Consider the following 12,965-nt stretch of genomic DNA (forward strand, 5'->3'; position numbering starts at 1 on the left):
CCCACGTGCCACAGCTACTGAGATCCGTGCACCTAGAACCCGTGCTTGGCAACAAGAGAAGCCACCTCACTGAGAAGACCGCGCACTGCAACGAAGAGTAGCCCCTGCTTGCCGCAACTAGAGAAAGCCCACACGCAGTAACGAAGACCCAACACAGCCAAAAATAAATAAATAAAACAAATAAATTTTTAAAAAAAGATGTATATGGAAGAAACCAAACTAGAAAAGTATGAGAAAAACATTTGGATGAATAGTCAGTTGTCTAGCTTCAGCATAAATGAGGCCTTTTAACACTATACAGAAAACTCAGACCCAATCGTGCAGATTTTGACCACATACAAAATCTTGTGTGGCAAAAATGCTATAAACCTTGCCAAGGAAAAGAGTTAAGTAAGGAAACATTGTGTCATAAATGACAAGCAGAGGATGAATTTCACCAAAATACAAAGATTCCTAGAAATTGATAAACAACCCAGTGAAGATTTCTTTTCACAAAAGAAAATGCAAACCATCAAGAAATAATGAATAGAGGCTTTATCTCACTGGTATTTAAGTGAACTAATGACCTTTGCCTTTTCACTCATCCAGTTTGACCCAGCTCTCTCAGATATTGATGCTGGGAGTGTGAATTGCTACAAACTTTTTTGAATGATCTAGCAAATTAAAATATGGATATCATTCCACTCAGTGATTTCTCTTTTAGGAATTCAGACAAAAGAAATAAAAAGCATTAGCATATACAAGATATTTGCTGGTATACTAGTTGAACTAGCAAAGCACTGGAAAAAAATCGAATGTTCATCAATAGGAAAATAAATTATGGTTCATTACATTTTGTAATATTGTCAGCTATTAGAAAGTACATGTGAGAACTGTATATACTGGAGAGATGTTTGTGGCCTTTTGTTAAGGAAAAAGGCAAGTTATATCGTAAACATTCTATTTTTGGTTTTTGGTTTTTGTGTATGTCTTGGTTTTTTTTTTTTTTTTTGAAGATGTTGGGGGTAGGAGTTTATTAATTTAATTTATTTATTTTTGCTGTGTTGCATCTTCGTTTCTGTGCGAGGGCTTTCTCTAGTTGTGGCAAGCAGGGGCCACTCTTCATCGCGGTGCGCAGGCCTCTCACTATGGCGGCCTCTTGTTGCAGAGCACAGGCTCCAGACGCGCAGGCTCAGTATTTGTGGCTCACGGGCCCAGCCGCTCCGCGGCATGTGGGATCTTCCCAGACCAAGGCTCGAACCCGTGTCCCCTGCATTAGCAGGCAGATTCTCAACCACTGCGCCACCAGGGAAGCCCTGTCTTGGTTTTTTGTTGTTGCTGTTGTTTGTGTGGTGATGACAATTGGGGATATTTATACATTCATACAAGTGTTTACATGTGTAAGGTCATAGAAGGAGAAGAGACCCAACTGCTAATGTTGATCACCTCACAGAAGCAGGATGGAAAGGTGGGAAGAGCAGACGTAATAACTTTTCTTCTGAAAAATTAAAATATGTCTATATAGGGGTAAATATATAGTTTCTCTTTACAAACTTTTGCATCATTTGACTCCTTCCTGAACTTAAAAATGAAGGATAAATAAGGGTCTAGTATCCAGAATATATTTTTTAAAAACTCTTAACAACTCAACAACAAAAGGCAAATAATCCAATTTAAACATGGGCAAAGAAGTGGAACAGACATTTCTTCAAAGATATACAAATTGCCAACAACACATGAAAAGATGCTTAACATCATTAGCCATTAGACAAATGCAAATCAAAACCACAAAGAGATGCTACTTCACACTTACTAGGATGGTTAGAATTAAAAAAACAGAAAATGAGTGTTGGTGAGGATGTGGAGAAACTGGAATCCGTGCTAAAAATGGAATTACAGTATAACCCAGCAATTTCACTGCTAGGTATAAATCCAAAAGAATAGAAAACAGATACAGTAGCAAATACATGTTCAAGTTCATAGCAGCATTATTCACAATATCCAAAAGGTAAAACAACTCACATGTCTATCAATGGATGAATGGATAACAATACATGGTACATACATACAACGTAATATTACTCAGCCATAAAAAGGTATGAAGTTCTGATATAGGCTTCAAAGTGGATGAACCTCAAAAACATTATACTAAATGGAAGAGCCTCACGCAAGAGATTCCATGTATGATTCCATTTATATGATATGTTCAGAATAGGTAAATCCATATGGACAAAAAGCAGACTAGTGGTTGCCAGGGGCTGAGAGGGAGGGAAGAATGGGGAGTAACTGCTAATGTAGTACCGGTAGGCTGATAGAAATGTTTCCAAACTAGTAACAGTGGTGTTTGCACAACACTGCAATTGTACTAAACATCGCTGAGTTGTTCACCTAAAATTGGTTAACGTTATGTCATGTGAATTTCAGTTGAAGGAAGGAAGGAAGGAAGCTCGAGGCCTCGCTTCTCCCAGCTGCCCCCCTGCGGACCGCGCTTCCGTCCGCCGCGGCCCAAGTCAGTACTCCAGCCCGCAAATTTAGAGGGCGACGGGGGCTGATGAAATGACAACAGGGGTGTGGTAAAGGAGGCTACCAGACAAAGACGGAGAGGCGGGCGGCACCCTCGGCTCCTGACGCTGCCGCCCCTGCCCAGTCAAGCTGCTCCGCCCAGACTATCGCCTGAGGTGATCGCCGGACCCGGGGCGGGGCCAACGGCGGGGGGAGGGTCGCCTGCGCGCCGGACCGGACGCGAAGGCACCGGAACCCTTCAGCCTAAGGCACCTGTTTCCGGAAGGAGCTCTTATCCCGACGTCAAAGTCCGCCACGTTGGGAAGCCGGTTTCCGGAGTCTCTTTTTGTCACCGGGTCTCAGCGGCGCAGAGGTGGGGGTGGCTATGAGGCAGAAGCACTACCTTGAGGCTGCGGCGCGGAAACTGCAAGATAGCTGCCCGGGCCAGGCCCGCTATCTCCTGTAAGAGAGGGAGGGAGGGGGAGCGGGAGGCTAGCCGCTAGGGGGTGTTTCCTTGGTCCCTTATGAGTCTCTTTCTCTTTTGCAGGTGGGCCTACAGTTCGTCACATGGTAGGGAGGACGCCCGTTGGTTGTGGGTCAGGCTGTCGTCGCCCCGCTCGCCTTCATTCCCCACAACGCTCAGGATGATCCAAAAGAATCGGATCGACCCACTGCCATAATAAACCCCCTCTAGAGGCTTCTCAGTTTCGTGAAAAATCCAAATTCCTTAACGTGCCTTATCTTGCCTGCCCTATTAGCGGCATTTGACGCATTGATTAGTCTACTCGGAATAGTTTCCTCACTTGGCTTCCGGACCATCACAAAGTTCACCTCCTAGCTCTTTAGCCAGTACTTCTGTTTTGCTGGTTTCTTCTAATTTCCCCAACTTACAAATGTTGGAGTGTCCCAGGACTCATCCCTTGGACGTCTTTTCTAGCTACACTCAATTCCTTGGTGACAGTTTTTCAACCACTCTCATGGCCTTTAAATTCTGCATACTGAGGACTTGCAAATTTATATCCCCAGTCCAGACCACTCCCGCAAATCCTAGACTCACCCAGATACGTTGACAACTTTTTTTGAATATTATTTTAGGCGAAAATTCAAGCTTTATCCCCCAACACGACAACCCGCCTCCTCCAGTTATTCCCATTTCAGTAAATGGTAACCCCATCCTTAAGAATTAGCCCAAAAACCTAGGAGCCACTCTTGACTCACTAACAGCCTTCCTCCCCAAGCCAGTATGCCAGCAAATCCCACTGGCTTTAAAATATATCCAATATCTAGCTACTTCCTTCCACATCGAACTTACCACCCTGGTCCAAGCCATCAGTTTCTCTCCTGGATTATGGGCAATAGCTCCCATGCATTTCTACAGTCCAGTCTCAATCCAGCAGCCAACGTGAGCCTAATAGAAACCTAAGCTAGATCATGTCACTTCTCTGCTACCAACTCTGAAATAACTGCCCATCTCAGAGTAAAAGTGAAAATCTTTTAAAGGGACTCCATGGCCCTATGTCACAGGTCTGCATTACCTCTCTGACCTGCTCTCCCTTTTGTTCACTGAACTCCAACCACTGCCAGGCCCCCGTGCTGTTTCACGGCCTTTTCACCTGCCCTTCCTTCTACCTGGAAATCTTACCTCACATATCTCCTTGGATTCCTCCTTCACTTCCTTCTGGTCTCTTGCAAATGTCACCCCACAAAGCCTTCCCTGGCTGCCCTATTTAAGATTATAGCAGCTCCATCGCTACGCCCCATTCCCCTTTTCCTGTATTTCTTTTTTCTCCCCAGCACTTAACATTTGGCATTGTTGTATTCATTGTCTCTCTGCATGAATTGTCCTTTGTTCACGGTGGTATTTCCCACACCCAGAACAGTGCTTGGCACTTAACTGTCACTCAGTAAATATGAATGAATTTTACATTTGGCAGAGCTAAGTTACAAACATGGTCTTTGGCTTTTTGTAGTGCTGTCTATCCCTAGCACTTAACACAGGGCTCACCAATAAATATTTATTGAATAACAGATAGTGTGCCCACCTTCCTTTCCAGCAGCATCACCTTCACACCTCACCTTTCCCTAAATAACCATGCTTGCTTTTTCACTGTACTTGTACCTGAAAGCCCATTACCAATAATAGATGCCATTTCCAAATACAGATAAGAGTTTACAGTCACCTGTGATGACTTTTTTCAAGCCTGTTGGAAGTGTTTCTGGCTAGTCTATGCAGAGTTTAATAATTTTCAGGGCATTTTAATCATATTCTGTTGCAGTTTTTACCAGTCTTATCTTTATTTGTTTAGGGATCCCCAAGAGTGTGAGTTCTATAAAGATAGCAACTCCTTTACTTCCATATCTATGTCTCCACAGCCTAGCATGGTAGATGGTCAGTGAATGCTTTCTTGATTGCATAAAGGTCCTGGGACAAGTCTGTTGTCCTGTTACCTTGTACTGCAGACAAAGCCCAGCTCACAACCACAAAATTGTGCTAATTGTTTAAAAAAGAAAAGTCACAATATAATTTGTTGTTTTGTGATAAATGTGTTTGTAAAATTGATGAGACATACAGCCTTTTTTACTTGGTAGCAAGTAATGAACAGTGTAGCAAAGGGTGGGGACTTACCTATCTGTTGCTGAAAGGAGTGAATGGATAGAATTATAGTGTTTTGTAAAATAAATCATTGCTGATTTATGTTTTTGTAAATTCTCATATTTTGAGTGTGCTTAAGGAAAATGTATATTTGCTTGTATTAAATAATATACTCTTTTGCATTTATAATGTTGATAGTTTGCAGTAACAAAATATTCTGTTTGCTGACTCGTGAGTTTCATTTGTATAATTTTAGATGATAAAAGCACTTTTGAAGGAACATGTCCATACTGTTTCCAGTTGCTGGTTCAGGATAAGTCTCGAGTACGTCTCAAACCCAAATCCAAACTGACACCCAAAATACAGAAACTTCTTAATCGAGAAGCAAGAAGTTATACACTCAGTTTTAAAGAAGCAAAAATTTTGAAAAAGTACAAAGACTCCAAAAGTGTATTGGTAAGATTCCAATTCCAGTATGTATAAATAAACCAGAATTTTCTTTTCTTTCACTTAAGATGAGGTTAAGAATTAGCCTGAATATAACTCAGAGGTTTGTAGTAGTATATTTAGATTGTCAAAATATACATAGAATTTCTTTCTAGTGATTACTGTTTCATCAAGAGTACAGCTTATTTTTGTTTTTCACAATTACCTAAAACCAAACATCGTGAACTCTCAATTGCCCAGATCTTATTGCTGAGCACAGTTATTTTCACAAAGTTGAGAATTTCTTGAGCTCACCAGTGTGACTTCACCTGAACTGCAGTTACCACTAAATTATTTTTTCAGCTAATGGTTCTTTTCTTCGAACAGCAGTATGTATTAGGTATACATAAGGCTCTTGCCTTATGTATTATGTACCAGTGTTACTTCTTCAGTCACCTCTGCTCCATGTCACAGTATGTATTTAAGTTTATGCCCAACAAAGGTAAGTGCATCTTACGTTCATTCATCATTTATTGAGGATCTATCTTATGCCAGACAATGCTGTGTATTGGGGATGTTAAGTGCAATAAAACAACCAAAAGCAAATTACTCTGGTTTACTGTATAGAGATCAGTATCAGATACACTTTATCTGCATGTTTTGTGTTAACATTTATCAACTATTCGAGTGCTTGCTTACTACCAGGCACTGTGCTGGGCATTCTGGACATTATGACAGATTATGTCTGGCCCAAGACTACAGTTGGTAATAACTTAGACTAGAACTGCCATATTTAGGAGTTTACCATAATTGGACAGGTAAATGAATTTTGCTTTGTCATAAAATTGATTGTTTATATAAAGCAACTTAAATAGACCTCTGTAAATGCATTTTTACCTGCTCATGAACATCAGAGTATTTCTCAGCTAAACTAGTTTCTGTTAATTTTGTTGAGGCCTGGGCTGAATCCTGTGCCTTGTGAGTCAGATATGTAGAAGAAAGGCATTTAGCTATTATAATAAACTGAACCATGTGTTGAAAAATGAATCCTGAAAAGAAAGTCAACCTCTATCGCTAATGAAGTGAAGAAGTATGAGAATGTGAGGATTCATTTGATTGGTTTTATAAATTGCTTTAGACCTGTATTTACAGAATAAAGGTTTGAAGGAGTCAATTAAATTTTCAGTGATATTTTGCCATGTTTTATTGGGAAAAGGCTTGGAGTTTGTCTGCAAAAAAATGCTAAATGTCTACTATTGTTATAAAGAACAACTTTCCAGATGTTAAAGAGTATCATTCCCAGTCTCCTCCATTCCCCCCTGAACACGATTTTACATTGAGAAAGTAAAGACTTTATCATCTTTAAAAAGGTGTTTTAAATTATATACAGGTGTTTAGCCATTAACTTTTTATTGAAGATTTTCTTTTAAATTTGTGTCTTGTCTGATTCCTGCTGCTAGTTTACAAGCTTGCTGAGGGCAGCCTTTGTTACTCAGCCTGTAGTATCTGGTTTAGTACCTTATGTATATGAATTTAATGAGCATGCAGTTTATTGGATTAAATTATAAGAGAAATCAGACCCACTATTTCTTCTTTTTATGGCAGTTGATTACTTGTAAAACATGCAACAGAACAGTTAAACATCATGGTGAAAGTAGAAGCTTTCTATCAACATTGAAGAGCAATCCTACCACTCCTGCAAGTAAACTCAGCCTAAAGACCCCAGAGAGAAAGACTCTAAGTTCTGCAAAGATAAATCATGACATGTCTGGTTCCAAAGCCAAGAGCCCATCATTGATTTTCAGGTATCAATCCATTAAGCTATTTAAATTACCAGTGTTAACCCATGAGTTCTAATTTCTCTGTTAATACACCCCCTGAAATTGCCATGCAGTTGAGGAAGTCATCACTGCACTGACTCCCAGGTGTGTTCCTCTACTTCCAGTCTCTCCCTGGGCCTGTTCCCAGCTGCCTATTAAATATATCCACTTCCCACCCCTACATGTCCCCACAGGTAACTACTCAAACCCGCCCATCCTCCTCTAAGTTCCTTATTCTATAAATGAACATGCCCTTCTAGACATTCTGACCTGAAATGGTGAGTATAGTTGACAATCCTACTCCCTCAGGCTTAGTCCAGTTAGTCGCCAGTTTCTATCCATCCTGCTTCCAAGGTGTCTGCAGCTATTCTTTCCTTTTTCTCCCTGCTACTGCTATATGTTCAGGTCATTATTCACTCTTTGCCAGGACTACTACAATAATTCCCTGAGTCTTCCTGCTCCTAGTTTCAAGCCCTTCTAGTCTGATATTTTTTATTTTTATTTTTTATAAATTTATTTATTTGTTTACTTATCTTTCACTGCGTTGGGTCTTCATTGCTGCATGCAGGCTTTCTCTAGTTGTGGCGATCAGGGGCTCCTCTTCGTTGTGATGCGCGGTCTTCTCCTTGCAGTGGCTTCTCTTGTGGAGCATGGGCTCTAGGCTTACGGGGTTGTTTCTCTTGTTGCAGAGTACGGGCGCTGGGCGTGAGGGCTTCAGTAGTTGTGGCACATGGGCTCAGTAGTTGTGGCTCATGGGCTGTAGAGTGCAGGCTCAGTAGTTGTGGCACGTGGGCTCTATAACACAGGCTCAGTAGTTGTGGCGCACGGGCTTAGTTGCTCCACAGCATGTGGGATCTTCCCGGACCAGGGCACAAACCTGTGACGCCTGCATTGGCAGGCGGATTCTTAACCACCGTGCCACCAGGAAGTCCAAGTCTGATATTTTTTAAAAGCACAGTTCTGATAAGAAGCTTTAGCACCTCACTCTGTAGCATATGGAACAAATACTCCAGCATGGATTTCCAGCCCCCACTGCCCGGCACCAATCTGTCTGCCTCTCTTGCTTGCCTTAATTCATCTTATGTGTCAGCAAAACTGAACCACTCACAGTTTACTTTCCTGCTCTAAACCTTTGTTCTTGCTGTTTCCTGTATCAGAAATTCCTGTGGAAATCTAACTGAATAGGGATTTGTGAAATGATACTAAGTTAACTGTGTGACTGGGCACATGTTTTATTTTTAGTAATCCTCAATACACTCTTCACTATGCTGATCAATAAATTTAACTCCATAGAAACTGTGAAAGGAATTTTTAAACAAACATTTTGTTACAAAAGAGTCTGGTAGTTTCTTGAAAATCAATAACAAAATTCAGCAAGGACTGGATTACTTGTTTTTACTGAGTTGAGGTGTTTTTTGTTATGTTTTGTGTTTTTTTTTTTGAGGTACGTGGGTCTCTCACTGTTGTGGCCTCTCCCGTTGCGGAGCACAGGCTCCGGATGCCCAGGCTCAGCGGCCACGGCTCACAGGCCCAGCCGCTCCGCGGCATGTGGGATCTTCCCGGACCGGGGCAGGAACCCGTGTCGCCTGCATCGGCAGGCAGACTCTCAACCACTGCGCCACCAGGGAAGCCCCTGAATTGAGGTTTTTTATATTGGGTTTGACATTTAAATTTTCAAGTCCAGTTTTCTCTATATTCCTAGTTACTTTGATGTTTGGTGCAATAGGAATTCATCATGGAAGTTTCTACTTTATTGGACATTTGCAGATAAAAGAACATTTGGCATATTTAAAATAATTCAGTTGCATTTAGACCAGACTCCTTCTTAGATATATGCAGGAAAGAGAAAGCTATTTCATATTTATCATGGATGGGGAGTCAGAAGAGGGATGAGACTGACAAACCCCAAATATTGTTTGGGGGGATGAACACAATTAGAAGGAAGGAAATAGAACGAGGCATAAATACACACATACCAGATGGGGAATCATCTATTCAGTGGGTATTTTTAGAGGGCATCCTCTGTGCTTGGCACTGTTAAAAAGCACTGGAATATACAGCTAGTCGTACAAAGTGCCCCATGGAGCTTATATTGTAGGGGCGAAAATACAATGGAATGGTACCTATATGTGTAGGTTGATATTCTTCACTTTTGAGAAAGAAGTGGTCTTGAGCTTTGAAGAAAAAGTATGTTTTTAAAGTCCTTGCTTAGAACTGTCATGAATCTTGGTGTCAGACTTACAAGGAACTCAGACCTGATGACACTTTGCCTTTAGCTTTCTCTTTCAGGTGGTGATAGAAGCTTCCAGAACCACCCATTATACCTCCTAAATGTTGCCTGTAGCCTGTTTAGTGAGGAGATTTTTTTTTTTTTGCGGTACACGGGCCTCTCACTGTTGTGGCCTCTCCTCCCATTGCGGAGCACAGGCTCTGGACGCACAGTCTCAGCAGCCATGGCTCACGGGCCTAGCTGCTCCGCGGCATGTGGGATCTTCCCAGACCGGGGCATGAACCTGCGTCCCCTGCATCAGCAGGCGCACTCAACCACTGCGCCACCAGGGAAGCCCGTGAGGAGATTTTTTAATAAAATGGGAATGACTTTGCTGGGTACAGCCACTGCTCATATATGGCCATAATTATGGAAGAGTAGAAAATGATTCTAGTAGCAGGTATCTAGGCTAAGAAGGAAGAACTGTTGTTTGTCAGTATACCTAAGTGTGGCTTTATGTTTCTTTTCAGAACAGCTACATCTGGACACTCAACACCCATTTGCTCCTCAAGGAATGTGAGCAAAACAAAGAAACGCTTCTCTCAACTAAAAATGTTGCTTAGTCAGAGTGAATCTGAAAAGAATCCAAAGGTGGACTTCAGAAATTTCTTATCTTCTTTGTAAAGGATCGACTATGAAAATAAGAAATGTTTAATGTAATTTCTGAAACTAAAGTTAGTCAGAAAACCTGCTTTTTTTTTGCTGTATGCGGGCCTCTCACTGTTGTGGCCTCTCCCGTTGCGGAGCACAGGCTCCGGACGCGCAGGCCCAGCGGCCACGGCTCACGGGCCCAGCCGCTCCACTGCATGTGGGATCTTCCCGGACCGGGGCACGAACCCGTGTCCCCTGCATCGGCAGGCGGACTCTCAACCACTGCGCCACCAGGGAAGCCCAGAAAACCTGCTTTTTAAAGAACTTATTTATTCTTAAAATACATGGAAACTAGGGTTCAAGAGCAAACTTTTCTTGGCATTCTTCAGTGTTTATGGGGAAAATACCTCATTAGAATGAAAAACTGAAACCTGCCTACCTCACCAGGTGATTGTGAGGATCAAAAATATATGAAAGATCCTTGTAAGTAGTAAAGATATATATGGAATTGAGTGGTTATATTATTATTTTCTCCTCCCTTAAGTTTTCATTATGTCATTTTCTTTCATAAGGAAATTGAGACCTTTGTGAGAGGTGTGCTTACTCCTTTCTAGGTGTCTGTAACCTTATTGATAATTGAGAAAAACTATAAATTATAATATTTCACCATAAGTGGCATTTCATTTGCTCTGGTGAAGACTTATTTTTAGGTTAAAATTTACATCAGAACATAACATGGGAAGGCAGAGTCAAGATGGCGGAGTAGGAGGACGCAGAGTCCGCGTCTCCCCACAACTAGGGCACCTACCAGATGCTGGTGGGGGACCTCGACACCCAAGGGTATGGGAGGAACCCCCAAAAGACAAGGCAGAACATGGGAGGTGGAGCGAGGGGGGAGGAGAAGTGGAGGTGGAATGAGACTGGCACCCCTGAGGGGTGGTGGTAGGGGAGGGGTTCCCACGCCTCGAGAGGCCCACTCACTGCGAGGGGATCAACAGGGATGCGGAGAGACCCTCGGGGGTTCAGAGGATTGGAGAGGAGCACAGCTAGCATTTCCCCTGCCCACTTGGGCCCCAGGGAGCCTGATGGGGTCACGGGCCTGGTCCTCCACCCTCAGGGGCCCCCTCTGGCTGTGTGGGGGCATTGGAGGATGGGAGAGGAAGAGTAGAGGTGAATGGGGAGGGACTCTTGGGGGTATGAGGATTGGGGGGGAACGTAGCTAGCATTTCCCACACCCACTTGGGCCCTGGCGAGCCTGCTGAGGTCCTGGCCCTGATACTCTGCACTCCAAGGCTGGTGGCACTCCAGGGCCCCATCCACGCCCTGCCTAAGCCAAGTCCTTTTCTGGCTTTTTTTTTTTTTTTTTTTTTTTGCTATTGTGGCTCTGTTTTACCTTCCAGTTGTTTCATTTATACTTTTATTGTTTCTAATATATCTGTTAGTTTTCTAATTTTATTTTATTTCTTATTCTTTGTTATTGTTCTGCACCACGTTGGGTTGTTTTTTTTTTTTTTTTTGCCACGTGGCTTGTGGGATCTTGGTTCACGGGCCAAGGGTCAGGCCTGAGCTCCTGTGGTGGGAGCACTGAGTCCAAACCACTGGACTAACAGACCACCTCAGACCCCAGGGAATATTCCTCGGAGTCAAGTCTCCCAGAGTTCCTCATCTGTGCACCAAGACCCAGCTCTACCCAACTGCCTGCAAACTCCAGTGCTGGAAGCCTCAGGCCAAACAACCAGTAAGACAGGAGCACAGTCCCACCCATCAAAAAAAAACGAGATGACAAAAAAATATACTACAGATAAAGGAGCAAGGTTAAAAACCTACAAGACCAAATAAATGAAGAGGAAATAGGCAAACTACCTGAAAAAGAATTTAGAGTAATGATAGGAAAGATGATCCAAAATCTCAGAAATAGAATGGAGGCACAGACTGAGAAAATACAAGAAATGTTTAACAACAAAGACCTAGAAGAACTAAAGAACAAACAAATAGAGATGGACAACACAATAACTGAAATGAAAAACACACTAGAAGGAATCAACAGGATTATAACAGGCAGAAGAACAAATAAGTGAGCTGGAAGATAGAATGGTGGAAATAACTGCCAGGGAGCAGAGTAAAGAAAAAAGAATGAAAAGAATGGAAAACAGTCTGAGAGACCTCTGGGACAACACTAAACTCACCAACATTCAAATAACAGGGGTCCCAGAAGAAGAAGAGAAATAGAAAGTGTCTGAGAAAATATTCAAAGAGATTATAGTTGAAAACTTCCCTAAATTGGGAAAGGAAATAGCCACCCAAGTCCAGGAAGCTCAGAGAGTCTCATACAGGATAAACCATAGGAGAAACACACCAAGACACATATTAATCAAACTAACAAAAATTAAATTCAAAGAAAAAAAAATTAAAAGCAGCAAGGGAAAAGCAAAAAATAACATATAAGGGAATCTCCATAAGGTTATCAGCTGATTTTTCAGCAGAAACTCTGCAAGCCAAGAGGGAGGGGCAGGACATATTTAAAGGGATGAAAGGGAAATACCTACAACCAAGATTAGTCTTCCCAGCAAGGATCTCATTCAAATTTGATAGAGAAATCAAAAGCTTTACAAATAGGCAAAAGCTAAGAGAATTCAGCACCACCAAACCAGCTTTACAACAAATGCTAAAGGAACTTCTCTAGGCAGGAAACACAAGAGAAGAAAAAGACCCACAAAAACAAACCCAAGACAATTAAGAAAATGGTAATAGGAACATACATATCGATAATTACCTCAAATGTAAA

General features: G+C 42.1%; 1 protein-coding gene across 5 annotated transcripts; it reads left to right on the forward strand.

The window, feature by feature from the left end:
• The first annotated feature begins 2,774 nt into the window (after nt 1-2,774).
• Nucleotides 2,775-10,692, forward strand: RMP24 (ribonuclease MRP subunit p24). Of its 5 annotated transcripts, XM_082640455.1 has the most exons (6): nt 2,780-2,943; nt 3,029-3,051; nt 5,331-5,530; nt 7,106-7,305; nt 8,765-8,963; nt 10,060-10,140. In XM_082640455.1, the coding sequence occupies exons 1-5, from the start codon at nt 2,867-2,869 to the stop codon at nt 8,955-8,957; spliced, it is 693 nt and encodes a 230-aa protein (XP_082496581.1). In that variant the 5' UTR covers nt 2,780-2,866; the 3' UTR covers nt 8,958-8,963; nt 10,060-10,140. The 5 variants fall into 5 exon arrangements, with proteins under 5 accessions (XP_082496583.1, XP_082496581.1, XP_082496582.1 ...); XM_082640456.1 differs by lacking the exon at nt 8,765-8,963 and having other exon boundaries at nt 2,845-2,943; nt 10,060-10,692; XM_082640457.1 differs by lacking the exons at nt 7,106-7,305; nt 8,765-8,963 and having other exon boundaries at nt 2,775-2,943; nt 10,060-10,692.
• The last annotated feature ends 2,273 nt before the right edge of the window (nt 10,693-12,965 follow it).

This window comes from Mesoplodon mirus (assembly GCF_964341445.2).
Source record: "Mesoplodon mirus genome assembly, chromosome: 13".
Classification (NCBI taxonomy): domain Eukaryota; kingdom Metazoa; phylum Chordata; class Mammalia; order Artiodactyla; family Ziphiidae; genus Mesoplodon; species Mesoplodon mirus.